At 34.9% G+C, this 24,647-nt stretch overlaps 1 protein-coding gene across 17 annotated transcripts in view; it reads right to left on the reverse strand.

Annotated features, from left to right (window-relative positions):
* Positions 1-24,647, reverse strand: part of NOL4 (nucleolar protein 4) — a 381,831-nt gene that overhangs the window by 98,373 nt on the left and 258,811 nt on the right. For 9 of the 17 annotated variants that reach the window (XM_063795583.1, XM_063795584.1, XM_063795590.1 and 6 more), the window contains one exon: positions 8,671-8,850. In XM_063795583.1, the coding sequence (XP_063651653.1) occupies positions 8,671-8,850 (180 nt within the window). Of the gene's footprint in view, positions 1-7,754; positions 7,947-8,670; positions 8,851-24,647 lie in introns of all 17 variants that reach the window. The other 8 variants (XM_063795581.1, XM_063795582.1, XM_063795589.1 and 5 more) reach the window with 1 other exon arrangement.

Consider the following 24,647-nt stretch of genomic DNA (forward strand, 5'->3'; position numbering starts at 1 on the left):
AACCCCTGAAATTGGAGCCCGTGGATCTACTATGTGTGAATTCTTGAACTTTCTAGTTGTTTTGAGAAAATTCTCTTGACTAAAAGGAGTTTGAAAGTGTGTTTTAACAGAAGTGGAATATAAGCCAGTTAACCTTTGTCTAGGCTTTGATTAGAAATATTTCATTTATGAATTAATGATCTATGTCTTGGCCTTATTTTTAGAATATTATTGGTTATTAATAATGATCTTTTATGAATACATGGGGAATTAATAAGTCTTCTAGTTGAAGACTTAGAAACACAGTTTAGTTAATATCAGCTGACAATGCCTCTGATCAAGACATAGGATCAACTAAATTAACCACTGAAATAACATGCTTTAATTTCAACTACATGATCCTTTATATTAAATATATAAAATATATTTTGTATATACTATATACACTGTATATATTCTGAAAGTTGAGTGTTATATAAACTTACAATTATTGTACATTATGATGTAGTTTTCCTAATTATTTATTTGTGAAAATAAAAGTGTATACCAATTCCATTCATATGATTAATATCACTACCTATTCCCACTAATTGCTAAATAGATTTAAATTTTTTTAATGTATCAATTCTTGGCCTTTTGGTTAAGATCAAATGTAAATTTTTTTAACACTTTAATAGTTTAAAAAGAGTTAAAATTAAATGTTATATAACTGTTTTCTTTTGTGAAAAAAAAAACTCGCTAAACATTTAAAATATATTAGGCTACATTTTCAGTTAGTAGTAGCTTTTAAAATTAAAATACCAATTGCAAGACGCTATGAAACTCATGTCACACAATAAAAATTATCTTATCTCTCAACTAATTTCTACCACAAAGAAGCACATTAGTAAATATCCATCCAGTCACTCAATCTTTCATTCAGCAATTTTAATTCAGTTGAATTCAACATGAATTGAGCAACTTTCATGAGCAGCTACTTGTATTATATATGACATTGTGGGTGATACAGAGATGAACAAGTTAAGAAGCATAGTACTCAAGGAACATAATTTCTTCTTGAAGAGCTAAGGCCCATATATGGATAACAGCAATATAAGACAGGATAAAATAAAACTACAAAAGATGTACCACAAAGTACAATTTGCACACAGAAGAAAGAGAGATTTGAGGCTGCTGTTAGCTAGCAGTGAGGATTAAATAGACAAAGACCTAGTTGATTTAGTCCTTCAAGTAGCTCAACAGATTGACAGTGCAGGTTACCCAGGAAAGGGAACTGTGAAATTCAATTTCAGATTAAATTGCATTTTATCATGTTTCTCACACACACCAGGTACCATACTAGGTGTACCAGGTACTGTCCTAGGAGTTTTTACATTTGTTATTTCAAGTGCTTTTGGTTTTCATTTTTAGGATAAGAGCTATTATTTCCATTTTTCTTTTCCAGGGTGAGACCAAAGCTCAGAGATAGAAAATCAACAAGTAGCAACTGGAAAAGCACAGACAAGAACCAAGGCTCACTGACTATCAAACCCAGGTGCTTTTCTTCAGATGCTCACCAATGCTGCTAATTTTTTATTATTTCCTTTTGGATTCAGTTTCCTTCTTCTTAGATTATAGAAGCATTCCTCTGGAATCAGTCAGGCTGTATGAGTAGTAGCCTCAGAAATTATCTGAAGTATTTCTTTCCCCCTCACTCTGAAAGTAGAGCTGAGCTGGGCATTGATTTGTGAATTAAAACTAGTTTCTCTTGAAGACTTTTTTTCTTAGTACTTTGAAGAAATTGTTCAGGCTGGTTTTCGGTTGTAGATAATGTGTTGTTTCTTTCTGGTACATTTAAGAATTTATTTGCTCTTCTGTGGTTTTACTATAATATCCCAAGGTATGAGTTTTTTTAAAAAAAATGTATACTGTTTAGGACTAATCTACTTATCTGTTATTAGGATTGAGGTCCAATCAATTCTGAAAAATTCTTCATCATTATCTTTTTCAATTTGCCTCTTTATTGTAATTTCTCCTCTGGAATGCCTGTTAAATCTATCTTTATCATTCTCTTATCCATCTTCATTTCTTTTTCATATTTAACTTCTCTTTTCTTCCTGTGGGTAACTTGCATACTTCTGTGTTCCAGTTTACTTTCTCCTTGGCTGAATATTATATTCCACTTAACCCATTTAGTAAGGTTTTAATTTCAATACTTATAATGTCTGTCATTTTTATTCCTGAAAGTCGTATTAGGATATTTCTTAATTCCACTTTCATAGAGAGGAAAATAGAGAATGAGCCTTTCTTGGGCCCAGCTTTATATACATTTCTCAGTTTATATGCCTATCTAGTTACAAACTAAAATGCATGTATCCTGAACTTGGGTGGACATTCATACCCCAGCCCTAATCTGTCTGGGTCTACATTTACTTTTTCTATCTTTCTAAGTTGTTACCCAATCCAAAGGGCTTACAATTTTGGCTAAGAGTTTCCTACTCATTTCAGGTACCTGGAAATTTCCTTTTCTTTCTTTTGAGCTTAGCTGAATATTTTTTAAATTGTTATATTATATTCAGGATTTGTATGTGTTTGTGGTGGGAAGCTGGGTGGGGTGTGTGTATGTGAAGAGAACATACCCCATGAGGCTCAGGTCAACACCTTGTTAAAGTAAAAGATGCAGTGATAAGTAGCTCTGAAAAATATATTGGCTATATTTTTTACAACTTAGTTATTCTTCAATTTTAATGCATTTAGTAAACAATGAGCAAAGGACCCATAATCCCTGTGTCATAAAAAAATTAGTGAACCAAGAGACAACCCATTGAAAGAAGGAGCAGCAGTCTCATATGATGAACTAAGGTTTGAAAGAATATAATTTGAACATACCAGAAGAATAGGTAGAAAGGTACCATATTATATGCTATACATATACATACATGATCACATATAGTACCCCAATAGCCCTATCCTTTAAAAGAGACTCAGTAACACCACACTTGTACAGGAATTGAACTAAGCAAGGAATTGAAGCTAGGTCTCTCAGTTTCAAAAGGTCATATGCTAAAACATTATAGAAAGAAATATGAAATTTGTTCTGCCAGGCGCGGTGGCTCACGCCTGTAATCCCAGCACTTTGGGAGGCCAAGGCGGGTGGATCACCTGAGGTCGGGAGTTCAAGACCAGCCTGACCAACATGGAGAAACCCCATCTCTACTAAAAATACAAAAGTAGCCAGGTGTTTTGGTGCATGCCTGTTATCCCAGCTACTCGGGAGGCTGAGACAGGAGAATGGCTTGAAACCGGGAGGTGGAGGTTGCGGTGAGCTGAGGTCATGCCATTGCACTCCAGCCTGGGCAACAAGAGTGAAACTCCGTCTCAAAAAAACAAAATGTTCTAACATGACAGAGTTTCACATTATCAAAGCCAAAATTGAGGAAGACTACTCTAGGAGCAAAGGCAGATTTATCATAAAGTCAATAAAAGTGAGGCATAGGATGCCTCAATTGGACGAGCCTCTTAAGTGCTGGAGTTCCTGGATGTTGTAAGCATTCTAGGTAGGAAGGGAAAGCCACTTTAAAATCCGGAAGCATTTATATGTAAGTGTGTCTGAAAATTGTCTAACGAGATGTTAGAAGAAAAGCATTTTAATCTTCAAGATTTCAGTGGTTTCTAAATTTCTTTTGTGTAGGATATTTTTAAACTGCAAATACACATTCATTTTTTCTACCTAATTTTTTGCTCATAATTGTGTATTACTTTTCTTTTCAAAAAGATCTCAAGTCATATAATCTTCAGGTTTTACAAACCCTATTTCTGCCTCTGCCTAGGCATAATGTGTGTGAAGAGGGTAAGAGGAAAGTAGGGAGTTGAGTTAGGATTATGCAAGAGTACAGGTATGAGGTATGAAAGACTAGAACTAAAATAAGAACACATAAAATTGGAAACTGTAAGGTTTATTTGGGAAACAGAATAAAGGAGGAATAAGCAGAATTCATTAAGTGGTAGGATACAAGACACAAAAATAGTCAAATCTCATTCTACATTTTTGAGCAATGGTAAAAATGACAATATGGTGCTATTAATAGCAGGCAAGTCAAGAGGAACTTACTCGTGTCTTGATAAATGAGGTGGAATATCAGTGGAGAAAATAGGTGCTGGAGAATATAGAGTTCAGTGTGATATAATTATTGCCCTAGTGTCCGACTGACATTTGGAATTAAATACCAAAGATTTGCATATTTTTGGTATTGTACTTTGAGAATAGGACACTGTACACAAGGACAGACATTTGTAATTGTGGTTAGGGTGATATACAGTACGTGGCTAAACACGGAACTGTAGTAACTGCCCAAAAGCAGGTAAGAGTAAATGAGGAGGAACAGAAACAAGAAGTTTCAAGAAAACGAGCATATACTTTAGTTGAATATGCAGTCTTTGGTTTTGTGCAGAGGTGGTCATGTGATCTTTATAAGAACTAATTCAGTAGAGTCATCCTTTGGTATCTGTGTGAGATTGGCTCTAGCACCTCTGAGGATGCTCAAGTCCATTACACAAAATGGCATAGTATTTGCCTATTACCTAGGCACATTGTCCCATATACTTTAAATCATCTCTAGCTTACTTATAAATCTTAATACAATGTAAATGACATGTAAATAGCTGTTATACTGTGTTGTCTAGGGAATAACGACAAGTAAAAAATGTCTATACATGTTCAATACAGGCACAATCCCCTTATTTTTTCCCCATATATTTTTCAATTAGTTGATTGAATCCATAGATGCAGACCTTGCAGATCTGTAGGGCTGACTACACAGTGGTGAGAACCATAGTCTGGATAATCTGAAGGTAAGGGACTACTGCAGGATTTGGTGGTAATAGGTATAATCTGTGAGTATGAAATGCTCTTTTGAGAAACCTGAGAAAGAAAGATGAACTCAGATTGTAGAATAAGAAGAAGAGATGTAACTTTTTTTGATATCTGAGAACTTTTTTTTTTTTTAGGAAAAAGGGATTAAATGTTCCTCTCATTGAAAAGGGAAAACTGAATATATAAAAGAGTAGGGGTGGTTGATGGAGCAATGCTCTGAAGAAGGTAGAATTATATGGGGGCAGAGATGTGAGGTTTATTTATCCAGGGCAAATAAGAACAAGACTTTTCCTCTGTAAAGTCACCAGAGAATACTTGAGAACATTTAGAAAACTTTGAAATTTTTAATATTGCTTGTTCAGGCTCTTGGAGTGATGACTAAGACCAAGGTGTATTCATGCTAATAAAGACTGAGGTGAAAGAGAGATCCAGATCCCTGAAGTGGAAAAGGTAAAAGAAATGTGAAATCAGCTTAGATATCAAAATTAATAAGGAGGATACTATGGGATGCAATTAAAAATAAAGATTATAAATAAAGATCTTAGAGAATGTGAATGTAACCTGGGGGATGGTAAATGACAACTATAAGACAGAGGGCAAGAGTTAGTACAAATAGCAAGTGGAAAATTCAAACAAAATGTGTTTGCTAATTAGCATCAATTAAGTTAATTGGTGACAAAGAGAAACACATAGTTATACTCATGTTGCGTGAAGAATATTAATAGCTACATAGGTATTATAAAGTTTTTGTCAAGATCTTATATGAAAGGCTAGGTATATTTTTGATATAATTTTCAGTTTAAAGAATCACTTAATTCATTTTTATAATACTTCTATTTGTTAAAAAGTTAATAGCAAGTGTCACTGTAGCTATTTCCATGCTTATGATATCAGGGAAACTATGTATTGAAAACAAGGTCTGATCCCTCTACTGTGAGCTGTGTTTGACAAATAGAAGCAAATGATCGAAAAGTTAAATCCTCAAAAAAACACATAATTTCCTAAACACGAAAGGCTTGCTTTCTGGTGCTTTCATAATTAGACTATTTATTTATTTGTTTCTAAATTTATATCTCCTCTTTTCCATTAAAAATTATCAAATCCACCAAGGAAAGTTGTCTCCACCAAGATAAATTAAACAGAAAGACAATGGAGAGTTTGGCTCTGAACTCCCTGGCAGTGAGGCACAAAAGTGAACATGTTAAGGTTCACAGTCCCGGTGTTGAGAACAGGTAAAAGCATTCCATTTCCTCAGGAAAACAATTATTTTTCTTGCATTAAATTCTAGAAGAAACTTCTGAAATCAGATTTTCTGTCATGGACATTTAGCAGCCTAGTAAACAATGACCTTGACAATACAAAAACTTGCATGAGATTTATTTCTACAAGGGAAAAGAGTCAATTGCATAATATTAAAAGCAACTATCTAGGTAATTTTTCAATAGATTGAGATTATTAAATTTAAATATCTAGGCTATTTGGTTTAACTAGGTACAGTGGCAAAACTTGGGATACAAGAGGAGCAATGGACTAAAAGTCTCCTATATATTCCCTAAATATTGTCATTTGGGTTTTACAGAAATACATGTATGCACCTTGGCGAAAGAGTCTCATAATGCAAATTCAGGAAACAAAAAACAGAAATCATGTCACCTATTGGAGATGATACTCAGTATGGGCCAACCCTATCTTGTTCATAAAGCTGTGCTTTTTATGGACTTTTCTATTACTATGAATTTAAGATCAGGACACCTTCTGGAACAATAAATATTCTTCAGAGAAATTGCTGAATTTGAGCATCAAAGCCACACAACAGACTCAATAACAACTTGATATATTTGTCTACAGATTAATTTAATGGTTACTTAACTCATTGGGTTTCTAAAATCTAATGAAAATGAAGACAGTATTGATCAAACATTAGATTTATTAGATTTATCTTTCATAAAGCATGGCCTTTTATATCCAACTCTGGAGATTTTATGATTTGAGATAATTGGTACAGACATACTCTGAAACCTCTCTTATGTACACCAATTCCTACCCAATCACACCTAACTAATTAGATTCACAGATCACAAACACTAACAGCCTAGGCTTTTATGGCACCTTCTCAGATAAGACGAGAAAAAAATGGTTTCACAAAATTTCGAAACTGCTCACATACATAGGAAATAAGAAAATGGGAAAGGCATACATTGTAAATGTGTGCATTATTTCTAGATGTAACAATTAGAGCAAGGTGAAATAAAGTTTAAAAATCATTGATTTCTAATCTCCACCCTATCAGTAATCTAATGTCAACATAATCTCATCTGTCTATAACATCCACCTGAATATGAAAGCTCTTGGTACCATCCACCAGCACACAAATAAACATATCCAGTACAACAAATCCTTATATTTCACCTAAGCATTTTCATTCTCTGATCTTTACTTTCAAGGACTGCAATTTGTTAACCACTGATAGGAAAATGGTATTCCTAGGTAGATCCATCTGTTTCCTTTTGATTTAGAGAATGCCATTGTTACATGCCATCTCAAGCAGTGACTGGTGCTTCAGTTCACAACTTAAATCACCTCATGCCCACTTTAGTAGCGACAGAAAGAAAACAAATATGAACGAGATGCTGGTTCTCACTGGTGTTTACTCATATCACCTTTATTTTCTGTGACATGGTACCACGTGGTTCTGTGAGCACTGGACTCACAAGATATTCCTTATTAAATAAACAAAGAGAATAAATACTTCAGGAAGATGAAAAGGAGAAGGGGAAGAAAACAAACGAGCAAACAAAACCCCCTTTGACCTGACATTATGGAAAAAAATAAAAAAAGACACTAAGATGGAAAAAAAATAGTGTCATGGTTTACATGTGGGATTTTGATGGAGTCTAGGGCTGTGTTTTAATTCAAAACTCACCATCTCAAAACCACTTCTTTTCATCCGCCTGCAGGACTTGAGGTAAGTACGTATACGTTTTCTGGCACGCTCTTGATACTCAGGGAATTGTCGCCTGCATGAGTCAATGATAGCCTGGATCTTTTCTTTGGGCTGCTTAGAGATTGGGACCATTCGGTCCAAGTTTTCATCTACAAACAGCCTGACAAACATCTGTTGGCAAGAGGGAGACAGAGGAGAAGGGTTTGGAGGGCTGCTCTCTTCTGTTCCTAGCTTCCTGTCTTGATTACCGATAGGAAAATACTGTTTTCTGGTTTATGCACTGGAGAACTTTGCAATGGAAAGCCAGAAATTTTAAGCAAACACTCTTTAAAGACTTTCTAAATGGTTGGATTAAAAAATAGAGAGAGAAAAAGAGAGAAAGGCAGACAGACAGACAAACATACAGAAAAGAATAGACTATCGTGTAGAAAAAAATCAGGAAATAACAGTAGACTGTGACAATTGAGCACCCCTTTACAATCTCTATTAATGATGAATACGACTGTTACATTGCTACACTGCACAGTGGACTAATCTCTGAAATCAAACAACTGACTCTTTTGTCATGCATAATTAGATAAGCTAGGAAAGCAAAAGAAATAACAGATGACGGGCGTACTCTTCCGAGGACTAAGCTGAGGCCCCCTCCATCCACTAGGTAAACATGCATACTCACACAACACAACTCCAGTTTTCAGCTCACATTTGGCTTTAAAATTCTAAACAAAACACAGCAATTCTGGTGTCTGGTTGGCAAAGAGTGTTTCATGTACTTTTTAAATCCTTCTGTAAATTAAACAAACATGTCTCTAAAATATCCACATTTACCAACAAGCAACAACATGAAAGTGAAGTGGTAAAAATTAAACCACACTTGGAGTGTGGCAGGACTCACATTGAAAGCTTTCAGCCGCTCGGCTTCAACGCCGTCTGTCTCATTAACTTTCTCCGAATCGTCATGGTCCTCGTGGTCATCTTCGTCCTCATCTCCCCTGTTTAGTGAGAGGTCCTCAGCTCCTCGGTCTACACTCTCATTTTTGCCAGAGTCATAGCTGGAGTAACTATGTGCAGGAGACTGAAAAGAGAAGGTGAAATAACTGCTTTTAAATTGCACAAGCTTATAAGTTTTATGTTTCATCTTTAATTTCAACTGTTTCTCAAAAATCTTGTTTATGAGTTGATAACTCTAGAGCTGTGGTGATTTTAGTTTAAATAAAAATTAATTCAAATTAAATTAAAATTTCATTTCCTTGGTCACGTCACACTAGTTACATTGCAAGTACTCGTTAGCTGCATGGAACGTTTCCATCACTGCAGAAAGTTTTATTGAACTTAGCTATGCAAGAGCAATTACTGTTTCCTCTCAATACTCATATTCCAAATAAAAAAGCAATCTGCAATCGACTTTGCAAGGGAATCATTGAGTCACATATTCTTAGAACTTAATATGACTTCAGAGCATTGTCAATATTAGTACTAGTATTACACTTTATATAATATTGTATTATATCCTATCAGTATTATACTAACTTTATTAGTATTCTTTAAACAGTTATGGAAACTGAGGGATGTTCAATTAACTTACCCAGCAAGAGCTATACAAAATATTATTGACTATTAGTTATTAGTGAACATGCTTTAAAATAAATGTATAAATTGTCTATGAGTCTTAGGAGGTCATCTATTTTGGTTTAGAAAATGGGAACCGGGTTTCTTCCTAATCCTCTGTTAAGTTTAATGTTTCTGGATTCTAACACCATTCAAAAGACACAACAAATTTAAAGCAAGAACAATTAAATAATAGTGACACATATTTCCATGTAAAAATAATTAAACATCCAAAAAATTGAAAATGTTTAACAGTTCATTTTCACATGAAACAGCTGATAGCCTTCGTAGAGCCTCCGTTGTCAGAATACAATGCATAAGTATATCTACATGTTAATGGGGCTGTTTAAAATAAATAAACTGGCTTTGATCACTTTTCATTTTGGGATTACACTTATTCCAAATATTTTCTCTTGGGACCCTCTAGGATTATTCCAGAGTAAGTTTGGAAGAGTGACCTGGAAATACAGAAAATCCAAGTATATGGTGTGATAAGGAGCTTGAATCAGCCATGTACAGCATAACCACAAACTATTTTATATACTCTTTGAGACCATAACATTGATCAATCTTCTTAGCATATTCTAGGTAGTTTTGATAAGATACTAAACTAAGATGTAATCAAATTTAAAAAGGAGTATTCTCTATTTATTTTTGTTTCATGATATAAAAGATATTTTTGAGACATCACATACAGTAAAGCAAATAATGAAGCAAGTGAGAGGTAAAGAAAAGAAATTAGTACTTAGAACAACTGCATACCTAGTCAATTGGTTCCCTTAAGCTTCATAGCAACCTGGTGAGAAAGGATTATCCTCCAGATTCTACAGATAAGGAAACAGCTTTAGAACATCTAAACAACCTCTTCTTATCTAAAGAATGAGATTATATAACTACTGTGTGAACCTAGGTCTGCCTAAGAGCTAAGAGTGATCACATAAGGTTTTCTCCTCAATATGAAGTTTTTCTAAGTGTGTGTGTGTGTGTGTGTGTGTGTGTGTGTATGCACATGTGTGTATAATTGAAAGAACATAAAATATGCATTGGTTTATGTACATGTTAATCTTTAAACAAAATATTTTATAAGTGATTTCCCCTAATACTGTTATTCCGCCTAAATAAATTGGATACATTATTTACATTTTCTTATAGAACAGTAAGCTGCAATGTATAAATCCTGAGTAAGAAGAATTATCACTTGCTATAAAATTTCCACATATAATAGAATCTATTTAAATAATTTATTAGTGCTTCATACACAGTTTTGCTTATTTGTTTTGCTGGATAAAGTAGAATAAAGATACACTATTGTAATCAAATGCAGATAATTATAGTTTCTTAAATACAAAACATCTATAGAAGGAAATAGTGACAAGCTTTCTTTTTTCAACTTAGGACTAAACATATTCTGGAATAAATATATTTATTTTAGGAAAAATATATATTTAAGAGAATAAACTCTTAATAAACAGCAATAACATACAACTTTTAAGACCATCATGGTTAGTAGTAATTTCTAAAATCTCCTGCTCCAACTCCAAGTATCTATCTCAAAGTCAATCATTTCTTCCCTCGGCAAACCTTTACATTAAGTATCACTACACATTTGGTTTTGTGCCAAGATACTCTGCCACAGAGCAATTTTCATTCAACAAAGTATTTATGGGCACCTATTATGCATCAGGCACTATTCCAAGCCTTTTAAATATATGACTCATTTACAATGAACTGGTTAAGTGATTTTCCCAATGTCACATAGCTAGCAAGTGAAAAAGGATCTGAACCCATGCAGTTTGGCTCTGAGTTTATCATCTTAACACTATTCTATGCTGTCTCTATAGCATGACTACTTATGAGGTTATTGTTATAATATCAGTAGAAATCAATTCCTAAGGCACTGTATTTCTTGACACCAACTTTTAAAATAGAAGTACCTCTGTGACAAGACATATTAAACCCATTTCATTATTTAACATCTAACTATGAATTTCCCCTGAGCCAATCTAATAGAATACATGTATTTTATATGGGCTGGAGCCTATTTAATAATGTTTTGTATTCATGAAGCATCTTAAAATTTACATGGAGCTTTAACCTTGACATAATAACTTCACAGAAGCACTAGTATTAATATATTACATTATAAATGGTTTCAAATATATACATAATAATAATAAACGATATTAATATATCTGACAGTTAGTTTTATGTGTCAACTTGACAGGATGACACGGTGTCCAGGTATTTGGCTATCCATTATTTCCAGGTGTGTCTGCGAGGATACTTCTGGATGAGATTGGCATTGGAAGTGGTGGATTCACTAAAACAGATTGTTCTTCACAGTGTGTGTGTAGGGTGGGTGAGGGGAGGGCATAAGGGCATAATCCAGTGTCTTGAGGGCCTGAATAGAACGCAAAGCAGAGGGAAGGAAAATTTGCCTATTCTGCCTGACTGCTGAGCTAAGAGACTTACTGAGAATTCTGAGTCCCCTGGTTCTTAGGGCTTCAAACTTGAACTGAACTCCACCACTGGCTTTCCTGGATATTCAGCTTGCAGATAGCAGATCATGGCACTTCTCAGCCTCCATAATCTCATAAGCCAATACTTTATTCTATATATTATATATCTTATTGATTCTGTTTCTCTGGAGAAACCTGAGTAGTAATTATATTATTCACATTATCAATGACTTCATTAAGGCTCAGTTAATTTAACTTGATGAGATAACCTCAGACACTGAGAAGAGTGGTAGAGAAGTTAAGTAGAGGCCATCCATTCATCACTGGGCTGGTAACACTACACAGGATTTCAGCATTGGAGGATCATGGGAGTTAGCAAAAGAAATGAAAATGTTGAGTTTTGGAATCTCAGTGGATTGCCAAAGTAGAAGGAGAAAGGCAAGTGTGTAAAGGAAGATGAATGCCAATCCAGACAATTTTCATTAACTTCTATAATTGTGTCCAAGACCAAGCACGGGGCCTGTTATGGTATCTCCTACTTGTTTGCTGGCCCAGCACCTTTTTCTTTCAGAAATGGCCCCTCGCTCTAACAGGTAAAATTGCCAATCCCTTGGGTACCAACCTTCTCTATGCTAAGCATGCATCTTTGCCTCTACGTGAGATGGCTGGCCTGAGTCTGAAATCAAGCTGAATCCAGCAGAGCTAAGGAGCATGGAGTCGTGATAGCATCATTTGTGCATCTAGATCTCACTATTACTGAAATTAAGCCCTGGACCCTTAAGTTGTATAATACCATACATCCTCCACCCACCCACATGCTTTTAAATTTTGCTTAAATTTGAGTTTCAGTCACCTGAGATTGAATCTGGAGTGGCACAGCAACCAATTATTAGAAGCCAGATTAACAATATAGATTTCACACATGATCATTCAAATATATAGATGGCCCCAGCCAAATGAATAATACTATCTTTGTAAGCAGCAGGAGATATTCTCGAATCTACCAACAAAGTAAAATGATAGTGAATAACCTTTATGAAGGGAAAATTTAAATTGACAGTGTTCAAAACTGCCTCCATGCAATGATAACATATGTGTAGCATGCTTTAAGGATCATACTAACATATCATAACTATATAGTCAGTGGAGGAATAATAAAACTAGAACAGATCTCTGACATTAACAGTAAAGTTAAATTTTAAAAATCAGCATAATATCTTTACAGTTCACATCATTAACAAGGTGGAATTAGCTAATAAAATACATTAAGGAAAATATTCCATAGGTTTGAAAAGCCTGTCTTTTTAAATCTAAAATGTAATAAGCATAATATATTTTGAATGGCAATGTGAAATATTTAAAAATGTTACAATACGGTTATTTGAATGCAAATATTCTGGGCTAATTCATTCAATGCAGCTGTTTGATGGACACAGAACCAGTTGGAACAGTGAAAAACGTATAGCCCTGTTTACTCAAGTTTTAAAGAACGTGCAATCTTGCAGATCTGAAAATATTCAGGATCTAAATCTCAAGGATGATTGATGTTATTTTGCTCTACAAAACAAACTGAAATTTTTATAACTGAATTCTGCTTTTCAGCTGGATTATCATTTCTTGCCTCTCTTACCATTTAGGACCTATCATTTAAGGCCGAATTAAGTTCAATTTCCACAAAGATTCCAGCTTCTACCCTAGTCTACTTCAATCTTTCCCTAAACTGTGAAGCCAAGTTACTTAATTTGACACAGATTTAAACACTATAATTGTTCTCTACTTTCCATATTAATTTGCATTTTTCTTCAAACTAGTCTGAGATAAGAACCAACACATATCCCTCACAGAATCCAAGACATGAGCTTTACAGATTGCAATTCAAGACTGACTATAATTTCTCTTTTTTCTATAAAAGTATTTGGTTTTTATAAATGGGGGAATGTGAGTATTGCAATGGTATCATAGGCTCAGGGAATACAAGTTACTATAGGTCTCCAAATAACCCATATAATATATGGCAGCCATTTGCCCCATAAGCCTGCCTTGCCTTAATAAGAACTTTGGATGACCATAGCCTAGGAAACCTTCATTTCAGGTGCAATTGTTTTCTTACTTCAAGTATAAACCTAAAAAAATCCAAACCAGAACTAAAATAAAGATCCAAAGTTATTAAAGAACCACAATTTAGGCTCTATGGAAGACGGATACATGCTTATCCTCAAAACACAGGTGTTGGCTTATGGGGATAAGGGTAGATTTTTGCCTTAGCTATATACTTTGCTTATTCCTCCCATGATAAAACATGGCTTTCCTCAGCAAAGAGCCTTCTGAGAATACATTTGCACTTTCCTTTTCTCAAATTTTCCCATCCCAATAGAACTGCCAGCATTAGGCCTTGAAAATTCCCACTTGAAGGAAACGCGACCTGTTTGCTTATCTGTAGTCAGAACCTAGGATGGCTCAGATAGCAACACCACAGTGCTTGGTGTTAGACACAGCTGCGGTTGGGAGCTGTGTCCGATATTTGCAGCCAGTGGAAAAAAGGCGAACCTGTGTTTCCTCATTATGTCCTAAATGAGGGAAGAACACATGAATTCAGTGCCAGGTGTCTATGCTTTCATGTGCTTTGCATATCTATGTCACAGCAGTGATCGTAAGGTATCATGCAAATGAGTTTATATGTTCATATTCCATGCAGTCTGAGAGTTACTTGAGGGGAGAGTCACATAGGCACCTTTCATCTTTATAACATTGCACAATGCCAAACACATAGAAGGAATAAAGTAAACATTTTCTGAGTGAGTGACTGATTACACTTTTGAGTTACACTAAAGATGATATAATTTTTTAAATTGCAATTTTAAAAACTATCTTATATTTCCTTTTAAAAATATCAGTTATTCATCAGTGAGTTTACAAGCAATGTCAGTATCATTATAAGTGTAATGATCTAGCACTGTGTGTCTTCCGATATTATATGAAGCACATGGCACTACTCAAGAAGTAAACTCACCATCAAGAAAGAAAGAAAGAAAGAAAGAAAGAAAGAAAGAAAGAAAGAAAGAAAGAAAGAAAGAAAGGAAAAAAAAAAGAAAAGAAAGAAAAGAAAGGACAGAAAAGAAAGAAAAGAAAGGAAGGAAGGAAGGAAGGTAGGAAGGAAGGAAGAGAAAGAGTGAGAAGAAGTTGAACCCAAACTTCAATCTAGAAACAGTGGTTCTCAAAATGTGCTGGTTGCACTAGCAGGATCAGCATCTCCTGGAAACCTCCTAGAAATGCAAAGGCTCAGCTCACTCCCAAGATCAACTTTGGATGTAGGCCCAGCAATCTGTGTTTTAACATGACCTCCATGAGATTCTGAGGCACAGTCAAGCTTGAGAACCACTTGTCTGGAGCTAAATTCCATTTGTAAGAAAAATGGCAGAGAGAGAAGTTAAATCACACCAGAGAAAGCACACAGGTAGATCCAAAATATGAGACATTGGGCAGGGCAATTGACCTTGGTTCTGCAACAATTTACTGATACAGAAATAAGATATATTAAAGGAGATTTAAGAGATATAATCAAATAAAATGTGTAACCCTTGCTTCTATTATGATTCAAAGAAACCCAAAGCAAGAGACATTTTTTTGAGAAAAGTAAAAATATTCTATTATAGATGAGGATAATATATAATAACATGGAATTATTAATTTTGGTTAGATGTAATACCTTAACATTTGGTTAAGTAAATATTTATGTAACAAAATATCCACACTTGTTAGAGATACAAGTTAAGATATGAAGAGATGATACGACAAGAATGCCTGAGATATGCTTTAAAATACTATAGAAGGCCAGGTTATGTCTATAATCCCAGAACATTGGGAAGTCAAAGCAGGAGGATTGCTTGAGGCTAGGAGTTTAAGACAAGCCTCGGCAACATAGTGAGACCTCCATCCCTAAAAACAAACAAACCAACCAAAAACCAAAAACAATTATACAAGCATGGTGGCATGCATCCCTAGAAGTGTACTGGGGAGGGTGAGGCAGTAGTATTGCTTGAGCCCACGAATCCCAGGCTGCTGTGAGCTATGATCCTGCCACTGAACTCCAGCCTGGGCAACAGAGCAATACCTTGTGATACGGTTTGGCTGTGTCCCTACCCAAATTTCATCTTGAATTGCAGTTCCCATAATCTGCATGTATCATGGGAGAGACCCAGTGGGAGGTAGTTTAACCATGGGGGAGGTTATCCTCATGCTGTTCTTGTGATAGTGAGTTTTCATGAAATCTGATGGTTTTATAAGAGGCTTTTCCCCTTCTGCTCAGCACTTCTCCTTACTGCTGCCATGTGAAGAAGGATGTGTTTTCTTCCATTTCCACCATGATTGTAAGTTTCCTGAAGCCTCCCCAGCCATGCTGAATTGTGAGTCAATTAAACTTCTTTCCTTTATGAATTACCCAGTCTTGGGTACGTCTTTATTAGCAGCATAAGAATGGACTAATACTCCCTGTCTCTTAAGAGAAATTAAAATACTACAGAAAAAAAGTTAAAAAGTTAAAAAATGTGGGAAAGTCTTAAACACTGTTCAGTTTAGGTGATGAGTACTACTGGTTCATTGTATTCTCTATTTTAAAATATATTTTATATTTTCAAAATAAAATTTAAGTTTATAAATGTTGTGATTGATTTTATATCCCCTCTGTTTTGACTATTTCTATATTAACTTATTCAACAACATTTAAGAAGCACTACTTCATGTTTAGAGCATTGTTTTAGGTTCACTTGATTGGATGAATCCACATTTTGTAAAGCCTGAAAGTTATAAAATTTAGAGAGGGGGCTATTTTGAAACATTAGATTAAAAAGTTACTATTTATTTAAGATGAGGAGAATAACCACAAATTACAAAATTTTTAAAAGCTTCTAAATATATAAAATACCTCAAAATATTAACAGCCATCTATGACAGGCCCACAGCAAAAATCATACTGACTAGGCAAAAGCTGGAAGCATTTCCATTAAGAACTGGAACAAGATAAGGTTGCTCACTCTCATCACTCCAGTTCCACATAGTACTGGAAGTCCTAGCCAGAGCAATCAGACAAGAGAAAGAAATAAAAGCCATCAAAATAGAAAAGGCAGTCAAATCATCTCTCTTTGCAGATGATATTATTCTATATTTTGAAAACCTTAAAGTCTCCAGCAAAGGGACCCTAGAACTGATAAACCACTTCAGTGAAGTTTTAGGATACAAAATCAACATATAAAAATCAGTAGCATTTTTATACACCAAGAATGTTCAAGCTGAGAACCAAATCAACAATGCAAACACCAATAATGTTCAAGCTGAGAGCCAAATCAACAATGCAAACACCAATAATGTTCAAGCTGAGAGCCAAATCAAGAATGCAATCTCATTTAAAATAGCCAAGCACAAAAATGAAATACTCTAGAATATATACAACCAATGAGGTAAAAGACCTCTACAAAGAGAGTACTACTTAAAGAAATCAGAGATGACATAAGCAAATGGAAAAATATCCCATGCTCATGGATTGGAAGAATCAATCTCATTAAAATGACCATAATTCCCAAAACAAACTACAGAGTCAATGCTATTCCTATCAAATTTCCAATGACATTTTTCACAGAATTAGATAAATCTATTCTAAAATTCATATAGAATTTTAAAAAGCTCAAATAGCCAAAGCAATTCTAAGCAAAAAACAAAGCCAGAGGCATCACACTACCTGACTTCAAACTACACTACAAGGATACGATAACGAAAACAGGATGAAACTGGTACAGAAACAGATACATGGACCAATGGAACAGAATAGAGAGCGTAGAAATAATGCCACACACCTACAACCATCCAATCTTCAACAAAATTGACAAACACAAGCAATAAGGAAAAGACATCCTATTCAATAAATGGTGCTGGGATAACTGGCTACCCATATGCAGGAGAATGAAACTGGACCCCTACCTATCAACACATACACAAATTAACTCAAGGTGGATTAAATGTAAGATCTCAAACTATAAAAATTCTAGAAGACAACCTAGGAGATACTCTTGTGGACATCATCTTTGGCAAGTAATTTATCACTGAGTCCTCAAAAGCAACTGCAACAAAAACAAAAATTGACAAGTGGGACCCAAATAAACTAAAGAGCTTCTGCACGGCAAAACAAATTAGCAGAGTAAACAGACAGCCTACAGAATAGGAGAAAATGTTCATAAACTATTCATCCAACAAAGTTCTAACATCCAGAGTCTATAAGTAACTTAACTAATTCAACCAACAAGAAACAACCCCACTAAAAAGTGGGCAAAGGACATTAATAGACATTTCTCTAAAGAAGACTTACAAGTGGCTAACATGAAAAAATCTTCATCATAATTAATTATTAGCAAAATGCAAATCAAAACCACAATAAGATACCATCTCACTCCAGTCAGAATGGCTATTATTAAAAAGTCAAAAAATAATCTGGGCACGGTGGCTCATGCCTGTAATCCCAGGACTTTGGGAGGCCGAGGCGGGCGGATCATGAGATTAGGAATTTGAGACCAGCCTGGCCAATATGGTGAAACCCTGTCTCTACTAAAAACACAAAAATTAGCCAGGCGTGCTGGCGGGCACCTCTAGTCCCAGCTACTTGGGGGGCTGAGGCAGAAGAATGGCTTGAACCCGGAAGGCTGAGGTTGCAGTGAGGCGAGATCGTGCCACTGCACTCCATCCTGGGTGACAGAGTGAGACTCCATCTCAAATAAATAAATAAATAAATAAAAATTAAAATAAAAAATAACGGATTCTGATGAGACAATAGAGAAAAAAGAATGCTTACACACTGTTGATAGGAATGTAAATGAGTTCAGCCACTGTGGAAAGCAGTTTGGTGATTTCTCAAAGAACTTAAAACAGAACTACTATTTGACCCAGTAATCTCATTACTGCATACAAACCCAAGGGAAATCAAATCATTTTACCAAAAAGACACATGCAATTATGTGTTCATCACAGCACCATTCACAATAGCAAAGACATGGAATCAATTTAGGTGCCCATCAGTGGTGGACTGGATAAAGAAAACATGGTACATATACATCATGGACTACTACGTAACCATAAAATAATGAAATCATGCTGCAACATGGATGCAGCTGTAGGTCATTATCCTAAGGGAATTAATACAGAAAGAGAAAACCAAATAGCACATGTCAACACTTATAAGGGAATTAATACAGAAAGAGAAAACCAAATAGCACATGTCAACACTTATAAGGGAATATAAACATTGGGTACAAATGAATATAAAGATTTGAACAACAAACTTTGAAGACTACTAGAGAGAGGAGGAAGGAGGGTAGTGGGGAAAGGGTTTAAAAACTACCTATTGGGTACTATGCTCACTACCTGTGTGAGGGGACCAATCATACCCCAAACTTTAGCATCATGCAATATGCCCATGTAACAAACCTGCACAAGTACCCCGGGAATCTAATTTTTAAAAAAAATCTTCTAAGTGCCACAAACAACACAAATGCAAAAATAAATGACATTTTCCCATTTTTCTTGGCTGCATGCTCTTTGACTGCTTCTTCATACGACAACAGTTGTGTAGTAATATATTCTACTGAGAGAATAGAAAAATAATTCAGTCTTTATTCTGTCTAATGAAAATGTCTTTTATTCTTGACAGTTTATGTTTTTTACTGTTCAAATTAATTATTGCTAATATCATGCAAACTGTTAGATTGTGTTTAGTTTGGGGAAACCTTTAATCAAGTTCCTTTCATGTCTGAACCATGAGATTTCAGGACATTTTAAGTTTCCCTGCACAGTGATTGATGCCTTCATTAAAGCAGCGTTTATGAGTTTTATGTTTTCTTCATTGATATCAATATTTTTTGTCAAATCCAACATGCAACTTAAATCTTCTCGCAATATGATAATATAATTCATTCCTCTTCATTAATTCTATTATTTCTTCCTCCTAAAGAAATATTACCTTCGATATGGACTGAAGTTTATTGCAACTCACTTCTCATTATCAGAGAAATATTCTTTATGTTTCACTTTTCATCTTTATTTTTTTCATATTACATTAGCACTTTATCTGAATGTGCTCTCAATCTTGTATTAAATAAATAGACAACAAAATGATGTAGCCTTCTTCATATATTTCCAAATTAGGAGTCTGTAATTTCTCAGCTTTTTCCAAAAGGTCAAAATTGAAATTGCAGTTTAAATGTCACATTCCACTGCGTGAAGGGCACACAAGATATCTTTTTATTATTACTTAACAACTGCATGTGAATCTGCAATTATTCATTTGTATAACCATAGATGGTATATGGTATCTGGTTTACTCATTTACCATTTTGTATATGCTTTCCCATTATTTACATTAATTCTTCTTAATCAATTTTGGACAAATAAGTCACATTTGACATTGCATTTTGACATTTTTCCAGTGCTTGTCCAAAAAAAAAAAAGACAAAATTTAACAATTACTTTGAAGATTCCCATGAAATTGTCATTTAAAAATAAATCCTTTTATCATAACCTGCCAATGAAAATCTCTTCCGCTTAATAATTTTTAAACCTCAGCTACATTTTTTAGGCACTTCAAAATGACAGAGAACATTATTTTAAGCCTTGTTTTTCAAGATATTGTCTGGCTAGAGCGGTGTTATTTTCATTTTGTCATGCGTTGAAATCGCCCAAAGGACTTGGTAAAACACAAGTTACTGGACCCATTCAGTAGGTCTACAGTGGGGTCCAAGAATTTTGATTTCTAGTGAGAGCCCAAGTGATGCAGCTCCTGAAAGTCTGAGGAACACACTTTGAGTTCTTAGTGTTTTTGTTTGATTTACATGAAATTCAAATAAGTATAGCCATTATGAGCTCCATGGAATCTTCATGATATTTGAGAGTTCTTAATATATTTATCCATTCTAAAAACCCAGATATGTAATATTTGTCTTGTTGAAAATATTGTAGTTTACAACAAAACAGTATATATGACCTTTGGTTTTTAAATAAACTGGTCAGTATCTCGTCAGTTTGACACTTGATTTTTATCTTTCCCATAAAATATGGTTGAAAAAATTGTTTATTAATGTTTTGTTGAATCTTTGACATACTGACATTTTTAAGCTTATGCCAGTCTTTCATTATTTTGGCTTCATGTGACATACTTACTTTCTTTTATGTATGAATTGTAGAATGACCAATGATTCTGAAGAAATACACAAAATTATTATAAAATTAAGGCCTATAATTCAAATAATAAGGCCTATACTTTAAAAATTAAAAGTTTTAAACTATAGGATCACATTATTCTCATAACTTATACAGATCACATTATCCTCATAACTTATACAGAATGTTAGATAAATCTATATATAGAACTTTCGTTACTGGAAAACTTACTTCTTCAAGCCATTTGTGTGTGTGTGTGTGTGTGTGTGTGTGTGTGTGTGTGTGTGTGTCAGTGGCAACTTTGCATGTTATTTCTCTCGGAGCTTCCAGGCCTCATCTGGACAATTATATGTTTGATACAATATGCTGAGAGAAATTCGATAGGTGAGATCCATACAATGTGTGAAAAGAGTGTTAGGTGTTCTCAGGCCTGCTATGAGTTTATGTTATGCAAACACAAGAATTCAGATAAAGTCTTTAGTGTGGGATTCCAATAAAAGAAGGAAAAGGTGGTGTGCTTATTCAGTATTTCTTCAAAGGACAGACCTTTTCATTTTGACTAGGTGTTGGTGAGATACAAATCCTACATTTTGTATTTTACATGTATAATAATTGGAAAAATGTGAAATAATGTTTTTCATTCTAAACTATGGCTGAAAACAGTTCAATTTTTGTTTCTCCTGTTTCCATTTCCCTTATACTTTCATACCAGGAATAATAGCACATGTTCACATCAGAATCTGTAATCCCAAACACCTGTGTGGCATAATGCAGTTACGTTTGTTGGTTGAAATGTTTCTGGAAGTTATTCCTATATTGGGATGATTAGCAGCAACTCAAATGCATACAGAAGTGACAGTGAACCTTCTCTTTTCCTCCACTGTTTTGTAGAAAGTGTTCTATGTATGAGAATTTTGCAGTTGGATCTATCCTTTACAAGATAGGAAAATGATCAAATGAGAAGAAAAAAAGGACATTATTCAGAGATCCTAGATTTGAAACTGTTTACAATAACAATGAAATTTTGAGGTGATGTATTTTTGTAGAGGGGTCATATTTTCAGTTTACTCTTGTGAACTGCATTTTACAAAGGAAGTATTTCTAATTTTTAGAACTGTAAGTGATGTTGGGAGACCTAAGAGAAAATGTACAGTTCTAGGGGTAATTACTAGTGCTCAGTCTTAAAGTACTTCCATCAGGTAACTTCTGCAAAGTAAACCGGGGCACTGTTTCTGCCTGCAAAGGTTCCAAGCCTGATTCTCCACCCCTTCCAGAGATTACTTTATATAAATATTTTTTTCTGCTGTAATCAGCCTGTTGTCTACAGCTAAAATTTCTGAATCCTACAAACATCAGACTCTTTGATGTGTAAATTAACATTTGAACCAAAAATACTTTTTTAAGGCTGGTCACAGTGGCTCACACCTGTAATCCCAGCACTTTGGGAGGCCGAGGCAGGTGGATCATCTGAGGTCAGAAGTTCAAAACCAGCCTGGCCAACATGGTGAAACCCCATCTCAAATAAAAAGTACAAAAATTAGCTGGGCGTGGTGGGCATCTGCAATCCCAGCTACTCGGGAGGTTGAGGCAGGAGAATGGCTTGAACCCGGGAGGTGGAGGTTGCAGTGAGCTGAGATCATGACACTGCACTTCAGCATGGGAGATAGAGTGAGACTCTGTCTCAAAAAAAAAAAATTAAACAAAAATTTAGTCCAAAGATTAAATCATTTATGGTATGCTGCAATTTTTTAAAGCTAAAAGTAAATGTATAAAAATGCCTGCAACTCAACAATAAAAAAACAAATAACCTGATTAAAAAACGAGCAAAGGATTTAAATCAACATTTCTCTAAAGATGACCAAGAAACATATGACAAGATGCTTAGCCTTACTAATTATCCGAAAAATGCACACCAAAACTACAAAAAGCTACCACCTCTCACCCATTAGGATGGCAACTACATATATATTTAAAAAAAAAGTGTTGAGGATGTTGTGGAAAAGTTGGAACCCTTGCGCACTATTGGTGGGATTGTAAAATCATGCAACTAACATAGAAAACAGTATAGCACTTCCTCAAAAAATTAAAGATAGGACTACCATATTTTCCAGCAATCTCACTTCTGGGTATATACAGGCATACATTGGAGATATTGCAAGTTGGGTTTTCAACCACTGCAATAAAGTGAATATCATAATAAAGTGACTTACACAAATATTTTTGTTTCCCAGTGCATACAAAAGCTATGTTTACAGTATACTGTAGTCTATTAAGTGTGCAATAGCACTAGTTCTAAATAAAGCAATGCACATATCTTAATTTAAAAATACTCTATTTCTAAAAAATGCCAAAAATCATTGGACCCTTCAGTAAGTCATAATCTTTTTGCTGGAAGAAGGTCTTGACCCCATGTTGATGGTTGCTGACTGATCAGCATGGTGATTGCTGAAGCATAGGGTGGCTGTGACAGTTTCTTGAAATAACACCACAATGAAGTTGGCCACATTCATTGACTGTTCCTTTCATTCAAGATTTCTCTATAACATGTGAGGTTGTTTGATAGCATTTTACCCAGAGTAGAATTTCTTTCAAAATAAGAGTCAATCCTCTCAAACTCTGCTGTTTAATCAATTAAGCTTAAGCTTATGTAATATTCTAAATCTTTTTGTTTATTTGTTTGTTTCAACAATGCTCACAGGATCTTTACCAGGAGTAGATGCTATCTTAAGAAACTACTTTCTTTGATTATCCATAAGAAGCAACTCCTCATCTGTTCAAGTTTTATCATAAGATTGCAGCAATTCAGTCACATCTTCAGGCTCCAGTTCTGATTCTACTTCTCTTGCTATTTCCACACGTCTACAATGACTTCCTCTACTGAAGGCTTGAATCTCAAAGTCATTCATGAGGGTTGGAATCAACTTCTTCCAAACTCCTGTTAATTTTGCTATTTTGATCTTCTCCCATGAACCACAAATGTTTATAACGGTATATGGAATACTGTATTCTTTCCAGAAGGTTTTCAATTTACCTTTTTCTGATCAAGCAGAACAATTAGTAGCTATGGCAGCTATAGCCTTGGGAAATGTATTCCTGAAATATAAGACTTGAAAGTCAAAATTACTCCTTGATCTGTCAGCTGCAAAATGGATGTTGGTTAGCAGGCCTGAAAACATCATTAATCTTCTTGTGTATCTCCATCAGAGCTCTTGGGTGACCAAGCACACTGTGCGGGAGCAGTAATATTTTGAAACGAATCTTTTATTCTGACCAGTAAGTCTCAATAGTGGGCTCAAAATATTAAGTAAACCATGCTGTACACAGATGGGCTGTCATCTAGGCTCTGTTCCATTTATAGAGCACAGGCAGTGTAGATTTAGCAAATTCTTAAGGGCCGTAGGATTTTCATAATGATAAAGGAGCATTGGGTTCCACTTAAAGCCGCCAGCTACATTAGCCCCTAACAAGATAGTTAGCTTGTCCTTTGAAGCTTTGAAGCCAGGCATTAACTTTTCTGACTATAGAAGTCCTAGATGGCTTCTTCTTCTAATAAAAGGCTATCTTGTCTACATTGAAAATCTGTTGTTTAGCATAGCCACCATCATCAATA

Source organism: Pan troglodytes, chromosome 17, assembly GCF_028858775.2.
Source record: "Pan troglodytes isolate AG18354 chromosome 17, NHGRI_mPanTro3-v2.0_pri, whole genome shotgun sequence".
Classification (NCBI taxonomy): Eukaryota; Metazoa; Chordata; class Mammalia; order Primates; family Hominidae; genus Pan; species Pan troglodytes.